At 51.6% G+C, this 20,341-nt stretch overlaps 1 protein-coding gene across 2 annotated transcripts in view; it reads right to left on the reverse strand.

The window, feature by feature from the left end:
- OLFM2 (olfactomedin 2) overlaps window positions 1-20,341 on the reverse strand; it is an 86,394-nt gene that overhangs the window by 45,767 nt on the left and 20,286 nt on the right. The window contains exon 1 of one of the 2 annotated variants that reach the window (XM_025367248.1): window positions 18,922-19,202. The exons of the other annotated variant lie outside the window; for it this stretch is intronic. Within the exon in view, the coding sequence (XP_025223033.1) occupies window positions 18,922-19,056 (135 nt within the window). The 5' untranslated portion in view covers window positions 19,057-19,202. Of the gene's footprint in view, window positions 1-18,921; window positions 19,203-20,341 lie in introns of those variants that run through there. 2 annotated transcript variants of the gene reach the window in all.

A 20,341-nucleotide genomic window follows, 5' to 3' on the forward strand; every position in this document is an offset into this window, starting at 1 on the left:
TAGCCAGGATGGTCTCGATCTCCTGACCTTGTGATCCGCACATCTTGGCCTCCCAAAGTGCTGGGATTACAGGCTTGAGCCACCACGCCTGGCCAAAAAAAATTTTTTTTAATTAGCTGGGTGTGGTGGCACATGCCTGTAGTCCCAGCTACTCAGGAGGCTGAGGCGGGGGGATCACTCAAGCCTGAGAAGTCAAAGCTGCAATGAGCCGTGATCACACCACTACACTCCAGCCTGGGTGACACAGTGAGACCCTGTCTCAAAAATAAATAAATAAATAGTTGTAAAATATGACAAAATTTTTAAATAAAAATAAAGAAAGTCTACTTGGTCTACTTCAATCTACCTTTTTTCTTGCTAGTAACTCTACACATGGGAGCTTCCAGGAAACTTTATTTATTTTTATTATTTATTTTTTTTTTTAGACGGAGCCTTGCTCGGTCATCTAAGCTGGAGTGCAGTGGCAGGATCTCGGTTCACTGCAAACTTCGCCTCCCGGGTTCAAGTGATTCTCCTGCCCCAGCCTCCCAAGTAGCTGGGATTACAGGCGCACACCACCATACCTGGCTAATTTTTGTATTTTTAGTAGTGACAGTGTTTCGCCATGTTGGCCAGGCTGGTCTCAAACTCCTGACCTCAGGTGATTCACCCGCCTTGGCCTCTGAAAGCCAGGAAACTTGACGATGCAGGTGTGATCACATTATCCTCCCAGCCAAAACCACATTGGTGGATTCCTTTAATTCTTAGGATAGAGACAAAACTCCTTAACATCGCCACAAGAGCCTGTGGGTCTGCACTTTACTTACTTATCTGCTTTCATCTGGTCTCCTCGCTCCCAGGCCTTCCTTACTTTATTTTAATTTTTTTTCAGAGACAGAGTCTTGTTCTGTTACCCAGGCTGGAGTGCAGTGGTGCAATCATAGCTTACTGCAGCCTGGAACTCCTGGCTCAAGCCATCCTCCCACCTCGGCCTCCCAAAGTGCTGGGATTATAGGTGTGTGCCACCTCATCTGGCTTTGCAAGGCCTTCTTTAGTCCATCACGTTTTCCATCCTTCCTCTCACCCCAGGGCCTTTGCATAAGCAATTCCCTCTGCCCAGAGCATCCTTTCCTCTCTGCTTCAGATCTCAGCTCTTGCTTCCTCCAACTTCCAAATTACATCAAATCTCCTTATTAGAAGCTCCTAGAGCACCAAGAATCTTTCCCTCAAAGCTGTTATCACAGCTGCCAATTATATTTATTTACAAGTACATAATCATCACCTACCTCCCTGTTTTGCAGGAGGCGCCACACATCCACGTCTGTTTGATTGAATTTAATTTCTCCGTTAAAAGCACATAAGAAGTCCTCAAAAATACTTATTGAGGGTGCAGTGGCTCACACCTATAATCCCAGCAGTTTGAGAGGCTGAGACGGGTGGATCGCTTGAGCACAGGAGTTCAAGACCAGCCTGGGCAACACAGTGAGACCTTGTCTCTACAAAAAAATTAGATGATGTGGGCTAGGCATGGAGGCTCACGCCTGTAATCCCAGCACTTTGGGAGGCCAAGGTGGGCAGATCACCTGAGGTCAGGAGTTCAAGACCAGCCTGGCCAACATGGTGAAACCCCATCTTTACTAAAAATATGAAAATCAGCCTGGCATGGTGGCAAGTGCCTGTAATCCCAGCTACTTGGGAGGCTGAGGCAGGAGAATCACTTGAACCCAGAGGTGGAGGTTGCAGTGAGCCAAGGTCCCACCACTACACTCCAGCCTGGGTGACAGAGTGAGACTCTGTCTCAAAAAAATAAATTAGAAGGCATGGTGGTGTGAGCCTGTAGTCCCAGCTACTCAGGAGGCTGAGGTGGGAGGATGAGCCTAGGGAGGTCGAGGCTGCAGTGAGCTGGGATCGCGCCACTGCAATCCAGCCTGGATGACAGAATGAGACCCTGTCTCAAAAATAAAATCAAATAAAAACAAAATACTTGTCGAATAAATAAATACACGGATGGATAAATGGCTCCGCTGTTTTCCGGATCTAGTCTGAGTGACTTGGCCTGGCATTTGAGGCTCTCCATGACCTCAGGGGCTGAGCTCCCTCCTGGTCTCAGTAAAGGTCAGAGCAAAAACCCAAGGGCACGAGATGCCAGGTGGGGAATAATAATTCAGCAGAAGCAGGAAGTCAGAAGCACAGTAACCAAGACAATTCAGGCCCCTCCACAGAGTCACAAAAATGTTGAGGGAAACACTGACTTTCTTTTCATGGAGTATAGAAGGGGGTTCGGATCATTGTTACTTCCTGGCTATTAACAGGCAGAGTGACCTGTCTGATGTCTGTTCTGCCTTGATTCTCCTTGTCTTTTATTTTATTTTTACTTTTAGACAGGGTCTCGCTCTGTTACCCAGGCTGGAGTACAGTGGCATGATCATAGCTCACTGCAACCTCGACCTCCTGGGCTCAAGCAATCCTCTCACACCTCAGCCTTCCAAGTAGCTGGGACTATAGATGCTTGCTACTGTGCCCACCTATTTTTTTTTTTTTGAGACAGAGGCGGGGTTTCACCATGTTGGTCAGGGTGGTCTCAAACTCCTGACCTCAGGTGATACACCCACCTCAGCCTCCCAAAGTGCTGGGATTACAGGCATGAGCCATGGCGCCCAGCCCCAGCTAATTTAAAAAAAAATTTTGTGTGTGTGCTAGGAGTGGTGGCTCACGCCTGTAATCTCAGCACTTTGGGAGGCCAAGGCAGGCAGATCACCTGAGGTCAGGAGTTCGAGACCAGCCTGGCCAATATGGTGAAACCTCTTCTCTACTAAAAATACAAATATTAGCTGGGTGTGGCGGCAGGCGCCCGTAATCCCAGCTACTTCGGAGGCTGAAGCAGAAGAATTGCTTGAACCCAGGAGATAGAGGTTGCAGTGAACTGAGATCATGCCATTGCACTCCAGCCTGGGCAACAGTGAGACTTCGTGTCAAAAAAAAGAAAAAAAAAAAGCGTGTGTGGAGACTGGGTCTTGCTATGTTGCCTAGAGCAGTCTCCAGTTCCGGGGCTCATGCGATCCTCCCACCTCAACCTCCCAAAGTTCTGGGATTACAGGCATGAGCCACTGTGCCTGGCCCCCTCCTTATCTTTAAGAAATTCTCCCTGGACCTTAGAAGTCTGTTTAGTCACCACGCCGTTTCTATGTTCCTCTCTTTCCCCATTTCATCACATCTGATCCATCAGCAAGTGCTGACGGCTCTGCTTCTGAGATGAACCAATCTGCCCACTGCTCACCATTCCAGCTGCCACTGTTCTGGTTCAGACAACATTAGGCTTGCTTGGTCCTTCTGCTTCTACTCTCACTCCATTACCCAACCCACCAGCTAGAGAGATCTTTAAATAATGTGAATCAGATCAAGTCCCTCCACCCTACTGCAAATCGTCCAGCAGCTTCTCACTGCATTTAGAATAAAAGCCAACAACTTTGAGAGGCCGAGGTGGGTGGATCACTGGAGGTCAGGAGTTCAAGACCAACCCAGCCAACATGGCAAAACCCCGCCTCTACTAAAAATACAAAAATTAGCCGGGCGTGGTGGCAGCCACCTGTAATCCCAGTTACTTGGGAGACTGAGGCAGGAGAATCACTTGAACCCGGGAGGTGGAGGTTGCACTAAGCCAAGATTGTACCACTGCACTCCAGCCTGGGTGACAGAATGATATTCCATCTCAAGAAAAAAAAAAAAAAAAGAATAAAAGCCAACAGTTCACTGTGGCTGGAAGCCTCGAATGCAGTGTTCCTTGCCAACCTCTACAACTCCATTCTCTCTCCCTCTCCAGCCTTCTCTTTCCAGAGTGCACCACACTTGTTTCAACCTCAGGGCCTCTGCATGTGCAATACTCTCTCCCATAACGCCCATCTCCCTGGTTCCTTCTCAATCAGCTCCCCAAAGAGCTTACCCCAGTGACCCGACATAATGGGGCTCACCCACTCATCCTCTCTCCCACCTGTTGTGTTCTTCTCTTTTCTTTTTTGAGACAGAGTTTTGCTCTGTCACCCAGACTGGAGTACAGTGGTGTAACAATGGCTCACTGCAGCCTCGACCTCCTGGGCTCCAGCGATCCTCCCATTTCAGCCTCCCAAGTAGCTGAGACTACAGGTGCATGCCACCATGCCTGGCTAATTTTTGTATTTTTTTGTAGAGATAGGGTCTCACTACATTGCCCAGGCTTGTCTTGAACTCCTGGGATCAAGCAATCCTCCCACCTCGGCTTCCAAACGTGCTGGGGTTACATACTTATGGTGAGCCACCGCACCTGCCCCCCGCCGCCAGATACTGTTTAACCCTCTGTATTGCGCTTATGACCAGATGATAATTTCTTGTTTATTTGTTTGTTACTGATCTCCTCCCACCACAATGTCAGTTTCACAAGAGCAAGTGGCTTGTCTCACGTGTACCCCTGGCACATAGTAGGTGCCTAATAAATATCTGTTGACTGAATTGACAAAGGAGAGAATAATGGCTTTCTGAGTCCCTGGAGCCCCAGCTATTGGGTTTTGGCAGATTCCCTGCATTCCTTACATAAAGCTCCTATTTCCCTGGGCTGGTTAGGAGGCTTTCAATTCCAAACAGACTCTCTGACTCCCCCCCACCCCCTGGCCGACAGGAGGCAAATGAAAATGAAGAGGGGTGTCAGGGAAGAGCTAACTGCCGAGAGAGGAAACCTGGGAAGGGGAGGAGGGGGATGACTTGAAAGGATGGACCTTCTCCGGCTGGAGCAGGGAAGGAGAGAAACTGGTGGAGCTGCATCAGTGGATAACGGAGCAACATCACGGTGAATGCAAGCACACGCAGAAGCTGTGAGAAAAGGCTGGAATATTAGACAGAAAAGGGCCGGAATCTCTCTGCACTGCACTGGTGGAGAATATTCATGATAGTAATCATGATTCAACTCAATAAAAACCATAGCCTCGGCCAGGCGCAGTGGCTCACGCCTGTAATCCCAGCACTTTGGGAAGCCGAGACGGGCGGATCATGATGTCAGGAGATTGAGACCATCCTGGCTAACACAGTGAAACCCTGTCTCTACTAAAAATACAAAAAATTAGTCGGACGCAGTGCCGGGCACCTGTAGTCCCAGCTACATGGGAGGCTGAGGCAGGAGAATGGTGTGAACCCAGGAGGCGGAGCTTGTAGTGAGTCGAGATCGCGCCACTGCACTCCAGCCTGGGCTTACAGAGCGAGACTCTGTCTCAAAAAACAAAAACAAAAACAAAAACAAAAAATACCACCACGGTCTCTACCATGCCTCACGCCCTTCCTTGTGCCGGGCATCTTTCTGTGCATTGGCCCCCATACTTAGCTCTGATGGGGGAAAGGTGTGACACGTGACAGGGGGTGGGGTGGGGGGGAATCCCAGCTAAGAAGGGCTGGTGAAGCACTTTGGGTGGCTGAGGCAGGAGGATCGCTTGAACCTAGGAGTTTGAGATCAGCTTGGACAACATCGTAAAACCCTGTCTCTACAAAAAAATTAAAAATTAGCTGAGCATGGTGATGCATGCCTGTAGTCCCAACTACTCAGGAGGCTGAAGTGGGAGGATGACTTGAGCCCAGGAGGCTGAGGCTGCAGTGAGCTATGATTGCAGCACTGCACTCCAGCCTGAGTGACAGAGCAAGGCCTTGTTTCAAGAGAGGAGAGGGGAGGGAAGGGGAGGGAAGGGGAAGGAAGGAAGGAAGGAAGGAAGGAAGGAAGGAAAGAAAGAGAAAAAAGAAAGAAAGGGAGAAAGGAAAGAAAGAAAGAGAAAGAAAGAGAAAGAAAGAAAGAGAAAGAAAGGAAGAAAGAAAGGAAGGAAGGAAAGAAAGAGAGAAAGAGAAGAAAAGAAAGGAGAGAAGGAAAGAAGGAAAGAGGAGGGAAAGAAAGAAAGGAGAAAAACAAAAAAAGGAAGGAAAGAAGAAAGAAAGGAAGGGAGGGAGGGAAGGAAGGAAGGAAGCTGGATACAGTGGCCTGTGCCTGTAATTCCAGCTACTTGGGAGGCTGAGGAATTAGACTTGCTTTAGCCTAGAAGGCAGAGGTTGCAGAGAGCTGAGATCACGTCACTGCACTCCAGCCTGGGTGACAGATTGAGACTCTGTCTCAATAAATAAATAAATAAATAATAATAATGAAAGAAACGGTGTGGTTAGCAGGGCTGTGCTCAGGGCTCCGTATTCCTGGCTCACTATCCAGGATGGCCGAGTACCCAGACACCCACCTGACTCTAAACTTCCCTCTAAGCTCCTTTCAAAAGAGCCTGAGGGCACTTCTGAGGCCACCTTTGTTAGCTTTGAGATCTTGCTTTACCAGGAGTTCAGAGAATCTCTGGAGATTTGGTTATTTGTGTTCCAAAAAAGGAGCATGTAGGCATTGGAGCGCACGGGGATTCTGACGCCTGTGTTTATCCACAGGCATATGTGAATTCCCACTTTCAGGGCACATGTAGGGTATCTGGACATGCCTGTGACTAGCCACGCACATATGTGCACATCAGTGAAAATCCAGGGAAATGCCATTGTGCATTGGAGGATATGTATGTCTGTGTGCTGTGGCCGATGGCAATTAACATTCCTTTTGTTCACACATGTTCACAAACATTCTATTTCCATAGATTCTATGTACAAATCGTGAGCCCACAAGTCAACCTGTGTAATGACTTTATATACTGACTCTATATTGATATCGAGGACACTGGATATATCTGTGTTTACTTGCCTTTATCTATTTTTTTTGTTTTTTGAGATGGAGTCTCGCTCTGTCGCCCAGGCTGGAGGGCAATGGCGCGATCTTGGTTCACTGCAACCTCCGCCTTCTGGGTTCAAGAGATTCTCCTGCCTCAGCCTGACGAGTAGCTGGGATTACAGGAACCCACCACTGTGCCTGGCTAATTTTTATATTTTGTATTTAGTAGAGATGGGGTGTCACCATGTTGGCCAGGCTGGTCTTGAACTCCTGATCTCAAGTGATCTGCCTGCCTCGGCCTCCCAAAGTGGTGGGATTACAGGTGAGAGCCCAGGAGTTCAAGACCAGGTGTGAGGATCACCCAGCCTTTTTTGGTTTCTTTCTAGAGACAAGATCTCACTATGTCACCCAGGCTGGGGTGCTGGTGCGATCATAGCTCACTGGAGCCTCGATTTCCTGAGTAGCTGGGATTACAGGCATGTACCACCATACCTGGCTAATTTTTTATACTTTTTGTGGTAGAGACAGGATCTCCCTATGTTGCCCAGCCTCATCTTGAACTCCTGAGCTCAAGTGATCCTCCTGCCTTGGCCTCCCAAGTAGCGGAGACGACAGGCGGGTACCACCACACCCAGCTAATTTTTGTACTTTTTGTACAGACAGCCTCGATTTCCCGAGTAGCTGGGATTACAGGCGTGCACCACCATGCTTGGCTAATTTTTACATATTTTGTTGTAGAGACAGGATCTCACGATGTTGCCCAGACTGGTCTTGAACTCCTGGGCTCAAGCGATCCTCCCACTTCGGCCTCTCAAAGTGCTGAGATAACAGGTATAAGCCACTGCACCTGGCCGTTGCTTTTATCCTTCATAATTCTGCAGCCATGGACAGAAGTGCACATACTCATACTCACAAATAGCTCTGGAACATGCGCCAGTGTGTGAGCCCATCACACTGGTGAACACCTCCCTATGAACACCCATGGCCCTCTGTGTGTTCTCCTGAACAGCCAGGTACACACGGGTATGCCCACCAGGAGCCAAAAACATGTTATTCACTAACATATTATCCACACAGAAGGCACACACTTGCGTCCATTCAAGGAACAACTGTGCCCTTCAGTGATTAACTCTCCACACCCATTTGTGTCCAGCTGCCTCTATCCACGAACATTCCTACATTCCTTTCAGGAGGAACTGGCATCTGTATATATCTTTCAGCTGCCATCTTAGGTCTCCCAACGAACTCATTAGCATTGCGGTGAGACCTGAAATATTCCTGCAGAACTTCTGCTATACTAATAAGCCTGATGTCCTGCTGAGGTCACATGGCACTTACAAGGGCTAACGGAGCCAGCCTTGGCCAGCAGGGTTAGGAAATCCTGGACTCCTGGAAGAGCCAGAGAATGTCTGGCTATTTACTCCCAAGAATAAACAAATTTCCTTTCCTTCTCACTGCACCAAGTGCCCCAGCCAGCATCTATCTGCAGAACCAAAGTCATATTTCAAGATACATTTTTGGCCTCAGTACTATCCTGGCATCACACTAACGGCTACATCTACTTGTTATTCTACTGAAGGTTGCATTACTCTGATGGGCACTACACTGGGAGCTGCATCACCAGACTTGTCATTATACTGAAGGCCACATCACTATCATGGGCACTACACTGAGGGCTGCATCACTAGACTTGTCATTATACTGAAGGCCACATCACTATCATGGGCACTACACTGAGGGCTGCATCACCAGACTTGTCATTATACTGAAGGCTGCATTACCTGGTTGGGCATTACACTGAGGGTTGGATCATCAGACCTGTCTGAACCATCCTGTTAGTCTTGCCCTTAGGTCTCCAATCCCAGGCTGAGTATTTGTGTGTGTGTGTGTGTGTGTGTGTGTGTGTCTGTGTTTTGAGACAGAGTCTCACTCTGTCACCTAGGCTGGAGCTCGGTGGCAGGATCTCGGCACTCAATGCAACCTCCGCCTCCCAGGTTCAAGCGATTCTCCTGCCTCAGCCTTCCATGTAGCTGGGATTATAGGCATGTACCACCATACCCAGATAATTTTTGTATTTTTAGTAGAGATGGGGTTTCACCATGTTGGCCAGGCTGGTCTCAAACCCCTGACCTCAGGTGATCCACCCACATCTATCTCCCAAAGTGTTGGGATAACAGGCATAAGCCCAGCCCAGTCTGAGTATTCTGAGTATTAAACTGAGGGCTTCATAACTAGAAAGGTAAACTTAAGAGGCAACACTTTCCCTCAGCACTGGTAGCTCCTCTGTGTGGGGTGTGAAGGGGCAAGCAGAAGTGGGGTTGAGAAGTGATTCTGAGGTACCTGATAGGACTAGAGAGATGAGGAAAATTGGGGATCCTGAAGCCACACACTGGGGGTGGGAAGCCAGAAGACAGAAAAGCACCTATTACATCAAGAGTTGGAATTCTGGCCAGGCGTGGTGGCTCACACCTGTAATCCCAACACTTTGGGAGGCCAAGGTGGGAGGATCACTTGAGGACAGGAGTTCGAGACAAGCCTAGGCCACATAGTGAGCTCCGTCTCTACATAAAATGCAAAAATTAGCCAGGTGTGGTGGTACACACCATAGTCCCAGCTATTTGGGAGGCTCAGGCAGGAGGATCGCTTGAGCACAGGATGTCGAGGCTACAGTGAGCTATGATCATGCCAATGCACTCCAGTCTAGGTGACAGAGTGAGACCCTGTCTTGGGAGGAAAAAAAATGTTAGGGCCGGGCACAGTAGCTCATGCCTGTAATCCCAGCACTTTGGGAGGCCGAGGTGGGTAGATAGCCTGAGTTCAGGAGTTCAAGACCAGCCTGGCCAATATGTTGAAACCCCGTCTCTACTAAAAATACCAAAAAAAAAAGGCCGGGCACAGTGGCTCATGCTTGTAATCCCAGCACTTTGGGGGGTCGAGGCAGGCAGATCACGAGGTCAGGAGATTGAGACCATCCTGGCTAACACGGTAAAACTCCATCTCTACGAAAAATACAAAAAATTAGCTGGGTGTGACGGCGGGCGCCTGTAGTCCCAGCTACTCGGGAGACTGAGGCAGGAGAATGGCATGAACCCGGGAGGCAGAGCTTGCAGTGAGCTGAGATCGTGCCACTGCACTCCAGCCTGGGCGACAGAGCGCGACTCCGTTAACAAAAAAAAAAAAAAAAAAAAAAAAAATTATCCAGGCATGGTGGCAGATGCCTGTAGTCCCGGCTACTCGGGAGGCTGAGGCAGGAGACTCACTTGAACCCGGGAGGCAGAGGTTGCACCACTGCACTCCAGCATGGGCGACAGAGTGAGATTCCGTCTCAAAAAAAAAAAAAAAAAAGTTGGAATTCAACCTTCCTAAGCCACTAGTGCTGAAGGGGCTGGAAAGATTGAGATTGGTTCATCTTGGAGGCTGTGGATCCTTGTCCTGTCTCTGCTGTTCCTACCAGGAGCCTCTGCCAAAAACCTACCTTGCCATGCCCTTGAGAAGAGATGCTTTACCTGCAGGTACAGGCCTTGGCAGCCTGGCACAGGAGCTATACCCTGAGCAGTCTCAACATGTGCCACATCCTCAGATGTGCTCCACATGCCCCATCACACCTCAACACAGTCAGGCATGCCTTTGCCACGCTCAGACATTCTGCACACAAGACACGCTCTCATCCACTCCAATGCGTCCCTTGGGTTCAGACACAACTGATGGCTATCAGATTGCCCTTACACGAAGGGGTGTGCTTGCCATGAAGACACACTCAAACATGCTATGACATGCTCTGATACGCAGGGGGCACGCACACACCCAAGCATGCTTTCGCAGGGGCCAGGCAGGTCTGCAGCCTCTGCCAGAGTCTACGCGCCCGTGGCCACCTTGCCCTTCCGGATGGATTGATGGGGCGGCGGGGAGAAGGCTGTTATAAATTAAACATTGAGACACTGTCTGAGCACCAGGCTCTGCCATCCACTCATTGGCTGGTTCCCTCCCAGGAGGCTGCGGGTACGCAAGGTGGGGGGGAGGGCAGGGGAAGTGGCTCGCTTAATTAATTAGTCCTAATTGAGATATCTTTGCAAATATCCCTTTATTGAAGGACACCATTCCATCCGTTTCCTGGGAATTTGTCGCCTCTATTTGTCTCTGGCCCCTGAGTATCGCAGAAATGACAAGACAAGAAAGAGCACTCCCAAGAGCTGCTCGAACCTTAGCTGTGTGTCTGATCATGACAGCAGCACTGAGGGACAGGCGGGAAGGCTCAGAGATTCACAGAGATCCAGGCGGAGGGGCAGAGAGATTAGGCAAGGGGAGATGCGAAAACTCAAATACAAACCGAACTGCAGAGCCAGAGATACGGACTCTGAAATGCAGGAAGAGAGAGACGCAGGCAGAGAAAACTTTGCAACTGGGAGGACCAGAGTGGGGACAGATGGACGCGCGGCTGGGCAGACAAACCTCCCCTCTGCCTTTTCCCGCCTGGCTTGGCCTCTCCCACCTCCTGGGCAATCCACGCTCTGCGGCAGCAGCAGTAACAATCAGGCCTGATTCCTTTTGGCCCTAGCTACCCTCCCCTTCCCTCTCCCTCCCCCAGTCACTCCTGCAATCATCTCCCTTGTTCAAAATGAGCTTCTGCAGCTGCAGCCCAGACAGCTGTTCCATCTTGGAGCCAGTACTGGGCCTGGTGGCTGGGTCCTAGAGGGACGCCCTCCCGAGCGGCAGCAGGGGAGGGGAAATGGTGCTGGGGGGCAGAGGGGGCAAGAGGTCACCTGGAGCTTGGGAGCCCACCTCCATCTCCAGTCAATGCTTGGCCCCATCACCAGCGTACCCAGGGGGTCCAGATACTCCCAACGCCTCTCTTTGGGACCCTCAAGAGAGGTGGCCTGGGGCTGGGTGTGGTGGCTCACGCCTGTAATCCCAGCACTTTGGGTAGCTGAGGCGGGTGGATCACTTAAGGTCAGGAGTTTGAGACCAGCCTGGCCAACATGCTGAAACCTCATCTCTACTAAAAATACAAAAATTAGCTGGGTGTGGTAGCGCACTCCTGTAGTGCCAGCTACTCAGGAGGCCGAGGCATGAGAATCGCTTGAACCCAGGAGGTGATTGAGGGAGGCTGCAGTGGGCCAACATGGTGCCACTGCACTCCAGTCTGGATGAGGCGAGATTCCATCTCAAAATAAATGAATAAACAAACAAACAAATAAATAAGAGAGGTGGTCTGGGTCATCCTGCCCTCTGTCACCAAATCCTCCCTAACATCCAACACAGGTCCTAGCCCTAGAAGCCTCTCTCGCTCAAGAATTCTAGTCTGTTTCCCAGGGTCCTCGTCAGGGTCCTATGGTGAGATGGAGACAGAATCCCAGAGATGGAGACAGACGGACACAGAGGGACATGGAGAGACAGACATGAATGAGATAAAGAGACAGCTATAGGCCGGGCATGGTGGCTTACGCCTGTAATCCCAACACTTTGGGAGGCCGAGGTGGGTGGATCACTTGAGGTCAGGAGTTCGAGACGAGCCTGGCCAACATGGCAAAACGCCGTCTCTACTAAAAATACAAAAAATTAGCTGGGCTTGGTGGTGCACGTGTCTGTAATCCCAGCTACTTGGGAGGCTGAGGCAGGAGAATCACTTGAACCCAGGAGGCGGAGGTTGTGGTGAGCAAAGATTGTGCCACTGCACTCCAGTTTGGGTCACAGAGTGATAATCCATCTCAAAAAAATAAAATAAAATTTAAAAATTTAAAAAATCTAAAGTCCCTGAAAAACCCCCCTCCCCACAACATGATATGGCTCCCATCACCTCCCTTCCCTCACCTCCTCTCCCTCTTCCCCCCACTCACTATGCTCCAGACATGGGCCTCCTCCCTGTTCCTCCAACATGCCAGGCAAGGTCTTGCCTCATGCTCTTTGCAGGGGCTGTTCCCTCTACTTATAACTCTCTGCCTCCTGAAATCCTCCCTCTTCCCCCCTTTACATCCTTCCGATCTCTGCATATATGTTACCTCCTCAGAGAGGCCACTCAATCTAAAATAATTCCTCCCTTATTCTTCTCTTATTTTTTGTTGTTGTTGAGACGGTTTCACTCTGTCACCCAGGCTGGAGTGCAGTGGTGTGGTCATAGCTCACTGTAGCCTCCAACTCCTGGGCTCAAGCAATCCTCATGCTTCAGCCCCTGAAGTAGCTGGGACTACAAGTGTGCACCACCATGCCCAGCTAATTCTTTTTATTTTTCTTTTATTTCTTTTTTTTTTTCTTTTCCTAGATGGAGTTTTGCTCTTGTCGCTCAAGCTGGAGTGCAATGGTGTGATCTCGGCTCACTGCAACCTCTGCCTCCTGTGTTCTCCTGCCTCAGCCTCCTAAGTAGCTGGGGTTACAGGCGCCCGCCATCACACCTGGGTAATTTTTTTTTTTTTTTTTGGAGACAGAGTCTTACTCTGTTGCCCAGGCTGGAGTGCAGTGGCGCAATCTCAGCTCACGGCAAGCTCCGCCTCCCGGGTTCACGCCATTCTCCTGCCTCAGCCTCCTGAGTAGCTGGGACTGCAGGCACCTGCCACCATGCCCAGCTAATTATTGTATTTTTCGTAAAGACGGGGTTTCACCGTGTTAGTCAGGATGGTCTCGATCTCCTGACCTCATGATCTGCCCGCCTCGGCCTCCCAAAGCACTGAGATTACAGGCATAAGCCACCGGGTTTCACCATGTTTCACCAGGCTGGTCTTAAACTCCTGACGTCAGGTGATCCACCCACCTTGGCCTCCCAAAGTGCTAGGATTACAGGTGTGAACCACCGTGCCTGGCTAAAAATGTATTTTGTTTCTATGTAGAGATGGGGTCTTGCTATGTTATCCAGGCTGATCTCGAACTCCTGCCCTCAAGCAATCTTCCCACCTTGACCTCCCAAAGGGCTGAGATTACGCATGTGAGCCACTGTGGTTAGCCTATTTTAATTTTTTGTAGAGACAGGATCTTGCTGTGTTGCCCAGGATGGTACTGAACTCTTAGCCTCAAGCAATCTTCCCACCCCTGCCTTCCAAAGCTTGAGAATTACAGGCATGAGCCACAGTGCCACTCTAAGAGCCTTTTGCTGAGAGCTGCTCAGCCCCTCCTTATTCTTCCCATAAAGCAAAAGGTCCCCCTCAAACAGCATACCCCTTCTCCATCTCCCCTTCTTTCTCTCCAGCCCCCCAGGAGGAGGGGATGGTTAAGGGTATAACATACAAGATTCAGGTATTTCACTTCAGGCCCTGAAATGATGGCCGCAGCTGGCAATACAGCTGACAGCTCTTAGTCTGGTCCTGGATTTATGATCCCCAGGTGAGGAGCCATTCTGCCGAAGGCTCCCGTCCCACAGAGATGGTTTATGGCTGGGAGTTGGCCAAAGGTAGTAGCGGCAGCTTCCTCCCCACGTCTTCCCAGAGATGGTCTGTAACCACAGGAATGCTAAGCTGCTTCTGCAATTCAGGAGGAGGAAACCAGAGACAAGCAGGACCCCCGACGCTCTAGGCTCACCGCCACCACACCTCTGAGTTCCTTTTTAAAGCCAAACCCCAGCGTCCAACCTTCCGCCTCCTGACTTTGGGAATCCATACTGCTTCGTTTCCTGAACCCCTCAGCCTCCCCCACGCTGGGACGCTACACCTTCCGACATCTCCTCCTAACTGAGCACCTACTATGTGCCTGGTCACTTTCCATTTGTTATCCCCAGTCCTGAGGAAGGTGAAATGATTTAGACACTTGAGAAATATTTATTCCAGGCTCGGCTAGAAGGGTAAACAAAACAACCCCTCCTTACTAAACACCTACTATGCGCCCGTTATTTATCTGTTTTTGTTTGAAGGAGGAATCCACAAATCCTTATGAAGGTGTGGTTGTGGATTCAGTCATCTGACAAATATTTATTGTAGTCCTACTACGCGTCATACCTTAGGGTTCACTAGTAAGCAAAACACAGATGTCTTCAAGGATCTTACAGTCTCATGAAGACTCTAAATTCCCCCTGACTAATAAGGAAATCAAATCCCAACTTCTCAGGACGTTAAGACGGAGGAATGACTTGGGCCTAGGAGTTCCAGGTGTCAGTGAGCTATGATGGCACCACTGCACTCCAGCCTGGGTGACAGAGTGAGACTCTTTCTCTAAAAATAATAATATTAATAATAATAACAATAAGGAAATTGTGGCTTAGAGAAATTAAATAATTTTCCCCCAAAGTCACACAGCTAGTAAATTACAGGGCCAGAATTCAAACCCAGATATGTCTGACTCGAAAGTCTTATCACTAACTGAGCATCTGCTATCTTAGGCACTGATCTGGGGGTTTTCAAACGTAAAAGTTCTTGACATAGAAGAGGCACTTGATAGTCTTGCGGAATAGGCTGGGTGCTGGTGGCTCATGCCTGTAATCCCAGCATTTTGGGAGGCCGAGGCGGGAGGATCCCTTGAGCCCAGGAGTTCAAGACCAGCTTGGGCAACATGGTGAGACACTCCATCTCCTTAAAAAAAAAAGTTTTGTGGAATAAATACAATGGATGGAAGGATAGATGAATGGATGGAGAGGCAGATGGATGGTGGAAGGATGGATGCATAGAGGATAGAAAAAGAGATAGTTGGATGATGGATAATGGATGGATGGAGGGATTAGTGAATGCAAGTATAGAGAGATGGATGGATAGAAGAATGGATCCATGAAAGGACAGAGAGACAAATGATGAATCATGGATAGATGAAAAGAGATGGGTGGAAGGATAAAGAGATGGACGTGTGAAAGGATGGAGGTACAGATGGATGGACAGATGGAATAATGGGTGGGTGTATGAGTGAATGGATGGATAGAAAAATGGATGGGTAGATGAAGTAATGGATGGATAGATGGATGGACTGATGGAATAATAGGTGGATGGATGAATGAATGAATGGAGAGATGGATAGCAAGACAGATGGAAGGATGGACGTAAAATAGATGGATAGGCTATCTATTTTTGGCTAACACTGTGAAACCCCGTCTCTACTAAAAATACAAAAAATTGCCGGGCGCGGTGGCTCAAGCCTGTAATCCCAGCACTTTGGGAGGCCGAGACGGGTGGATCACGAGGTCAGGAGATCGAGACCATCCTGGCTAACACGGTGAAACCCCGTCTCTACTAAAAATACAAAAAACTAGCCGGGCGAGGTGGCGGGCGCCTGTAGTCCCAGCTACTCCGGAGGCTGAGGCAGGAGAATGGCGGGAACCCGGGAGGCGGAGCTTGCAGTGAGCTGAGATCCGGCCACTGCACTCTCCAGCCCGGGCGACAGAGCAAGACTCCGTCTCAAAAAAAAAAAAAAAAAAAAATACAAAAAATTAGCCAGGCGTGGTGGCGGGCACCTGTAGTCCCAGCTACTCGGGAGGCTGAGGCAGGAGAATGGCGTGAACCTGGGAGGTGGAGCTTGCAGTGAGCTGAGATTGTACCACTGCACTCCAGCCTGGGCAACAGAGCGAGACTCTGTCTCAAAAAAAAAAAAAAAAAAGGCCGGACACGGTGGCTCACGCCTGTAATCCCAGCACTTTGGGAGGCCGAGGCAGGCGGATCACGAGGTCAGGAGATCGAGACCATCCTGGCTAACACGGTGAAACCCCATATTTGCTAAAAATACAAAAAATTAGCCGGGTGAGGTGGCGGGCGCCTGTAGTCCCAGCTACTCGGGAGGCCGAGACAGGAGAATGGCATGAACCCGGGAGGCAGGGCTTGCAGTGAGCCGAGATCGTACCATTGCACTCCAGCCTGGGCGATGAGCAAGACTCCATCTCAAAAAAAAAAAAAAAAAAAAAAAATAGATGGATAGATGGATGGAAGCAGGGATGGATGGATGTACGAAGAGATATATGGAAGGGTGTAAGGTTGGCAATTTGAACAGCAGATCTCTGTTACAACAATTCTGTGAGGTAAGACATCATTCCAATTTTATAGATGAGAAAACAATAGCTTGGAGTGACAAAGGCAGTGGCTAGAGTCATAGAGCAAGTTGGGGACAAAATCTAGATTCCAACATAGGTCTATCAGACTCCCAAGATGGACACCCTCATGTCACAGTCCCCTCCCAGCCCTCACCCTGAGTACCTTAACATCTCACTTCTCAGATCCCTTTTGACAAAGTATAATGAGACTGAGGGATGGGGTGGTGCCAGGGATGGGAGGGCCATTGGCTTTCAGCAGATGAATTCATGGAAGCATTGGATGAAGGTGCTGTTAGCTACGAATGGGCCAGAGTGGAGATCAGGTCTGTCTGGGCACACACACACACACACTTACAGAAAACACACAGCACACAGGGCATCCTACCCATATGCGTACAAGGCAGGCACACACACACTTTCATAAATACACACTTGCACTTATATGCACACATTTACAAAGACATAACTGTCCACACATATGCACACAAAGATATTTGCACACATGTCTGCACAGATACGTCTGCATACACAAAATCATAACTCATAGACATGCTCTTGCATACTTATGTATGCATTCTGCAGACACACCATATACACACATTTACACACACCTGCACAGAACACATGCACACAGACTCACATGCTTTCGATGGTGGTGGAGGGAAATTTGGCTTCTGATTTCAATGAGATACCATCTCTCTCCCTTCTCAGATGGCAACGGCAAGAAGCCTGTGTCATACTCATGTATAACAAACTCATATGCACACACGCAATCTTGTAACACACGCAAACCCATAGTCGGGGACAGGCAATTGCAGATATGTCCACATCCAAGCACAGTCACTCAGGGACACACCCACACTCATTCTGGGATGCACCCTCACACACAGGAAGACACACCCGGACCCAATGTCAGCAGTATACATAAACTTTCTCCACTCCCATTCCCCCCATATACACACGGAAACACACACATATAGACACACCAGGACATACCCAAGTAATAAGCACTTGATGTGACAGACACACAGAAACACACCGTCTCACACATTGGCTGCCAAGTCTCATCTAGCCTGAAAGCTCTTACCTGTGTCAAGCCCAATACTACCCCCACCAGGGGCTGGATAAAGCCTTCTCAGGTGTCCCCACCACCACCACACACACTTGCCTTCGACCCTAGGGAGCAAATCTTCTTTGCCCCCAGCAAGGAGAAAGAAGCTGCATGATGACCATTTGGGGCTAAGCAAGGGAGGGTTAGTGAAGAGTTGGGGCTAAAGAAAGGGAGCCCCAGGCATCGCAGCCTGGGTTTGGGGGACGATTTAGGAGAAGCCCCCAAACAGATGGAACAGGTGTGGGGCTACCAGAGGTTGAGGAATCGGAGGGGAGGGGCACATCTGGAGGAGGCCCAGGGAAGTTTGCAATGAAGGAAGCCCCTCCCCTCTCTCCCCAGGACACCACTATGAACCCCACTGAGTTCTCTCCTTCCCCGATCCAGGGAAGCTCTGTAGCAGGGAAGCTGGAGGATAAAGCCACAAAGGGGGATGGGATGGGAAGGCGCAATCCCGGAGCTCCTGGAGGCAGTGTCAGCTCCAGCCCCAGTCTGCGCCCTTTCTACCTCCCAGGGAGGGTGAGTTATGGGGATAAATATTCAGCACATGGCGAGGCAAGAATGGAGGAAGGGGTGCAGGGGAGAGAAAAAGAGACAAAAAGAGACACAAACTCTCAGACAGCGCCACAGAGCCAGAGCCAGAGACAGGGAGAGACAGAAATATTAATAGAAAGAGACCCAGAGACGCAAAGCAGGGGAAATAGACCCAGACAGAACTACTCAGAGACGCCAAGACGGAACCAGGCAGAGACCTTGAAGGTGGAGACACTCGGAAACCCCTGGATCCTCCCCTCTTTCAGAGACAGGGTTTTTCTAAACCCCTGAGTCTCACCGTCCTCCCGCTGCACCCCACTTAGCCCGGACTCGGCTCAATTCCGCAGCCCTTGTCGCCTCCGCCCTGGGGCTGGAGCGAGCCCGGTACACTGTTGGCGCTCAGACATTGCTCACTAATAATAATAATAATCAATAATAACAACAAGAACCATGCCAAATGGCGCGGAGATGGCTGCGGGTCCCGGGGCTCCTTCTGCCTCCACGTCCGACCCTGGAACCCCGAGAGGGCGTCCCCTACCCAGGCGCGCCGGGCAGGGTCGTGGGGAGCATGGGGGTAGGGGGGTACAGGTGGGGGCCCCCGGGGGCTGCGGCGGCGGTAGTGGCGGTGGCGCGGGCACCACGCCCCCCGGGAGCGCCCCCCGCGCGGCAGCCACTCACGATTTTCTCGGAGGCGCCCGCACGGGACACGGTGCCGTTGAGCCCCACGAGCGAGGGCAGCGTCTGCGACATCCAGTTGGTGACCATGGCCATGGTGCTCAGCACAGCCCCGATCTTGAGCAGCGGCACCGACATCGCGCCCCCGCCTCATGCCCCGCGGCCGCCCGCCGCGCTTCCCTTCTCTGGCCCGCCGCGGGGCGCTCTGTCCCTCGACACCCAGGCGCCCCGGGGGGCGTGGGGGAGGGGGCACGAGCGCGAGCTGCGGGTGGGGGGGTTCCGGGCTGGGGTGAGGGGGGGCTCGCGGACGCGGGCTGCGGCTCGGCGCGCCTGGCGGGCTCCTCTTATAAAGCGCCGGCTCGGCCCCCCGCCCCCTCCAGCGCCTCCGCGCCGGGCACTTCCAGCCGCCGTGACGTCACGGCTCCGGCCCGGAGCCCGGCGGGGGGCGGGGGGCGCCCAGACTGCCCTCACCTCCCCATCCAACAGCCTCGCCCGCCCCCCGCCGGGGACCGCTCCATGGGGCGGGGGATCTCCCCCTGGTGGCATTCCCCAAGCGCCCCACCCCCACCGCGGTGTCATTCCCCAGCCCCGCCCCCCAGCGGTATTCCCCCCCACGCCGCTCCCCCTAGGCGGTGTTCCCGGACCGCCTCCCGCGCGCAGCCCCTCTCCGAGCCCCAGCCGTGGGACCCCGCGCGTAAAGGCGCACTCGGCCCACCCCGGCCACCCGAAGAGGGCAGGGGGCCGGAGTCGCAAGTCCCCACCCACTTACTGTTGAGACACCCACCCTGGCTCCCTAAAACCTTGGAGAGCGGGCATTGGGGGGCGTGGGGGGCGACACGCTCGTGCGCTCCCATGAATCGGGTCACCAAGAATCTCCTTTAGCTGCGGGAAGGGGCTTCCTTCCCGGGCACTGAGACCACTCTAGGGATCCCTCGGTCATTTCGTGCCCCAAGGGTGGCGTGATCCAGGGCCAGCAGACGCAATTGCTTGGGTGCAGGTGCGGTGCTGGGGTCACTTCGGCCACGGGAGGAGTTCCTACGACAACCAAGGGCAGCATCCTACCCAGGGACCGCGGAGACCCAGTACGCAGCTTTTAGGAGGCGAGTCTCGGGCAGGTGTAGACTCGCAACTTTAACTTGGGGTGGGGGCGGGGCACTCACGCTTCGGACCTTTCTCGCGGCCCCGGGGAGCCGCTCCCGGCCCGCCCCCTCGGGGGAGCTGGAAGCGCAGTGCCCTCGCCGCCCACCCGTCCGCCCACGCACCAGCCGGCGGCGGCGGCCGCGGGGCCGCGAAGAGGAGCGTCGGGCTGGTTTTAATTTCCTCTGTTTTGCCTGCACTCACGCCCCCTCCTGGCGTCCCCGCGTCACCTCGCGCCGCCGCCGCCGTCGCCCTCAGCCCGCGGCCGCCGCCGTCTGGAGGCGGC

This window comes from Theropithecus gelada, chromosome 19, assembly GCF_003255815.1.
Source record: "Theropithecus gelada isolate Dixy chromosome 19, Tgel_1.0, whole genome shotgun sequence".
Taxonomy (NCBI): Eukaryota; Metazoa; Chordata; class Mammalia; order Primates; family Cercopithecidae; genus Theropithecus; species Theropithecus gelada.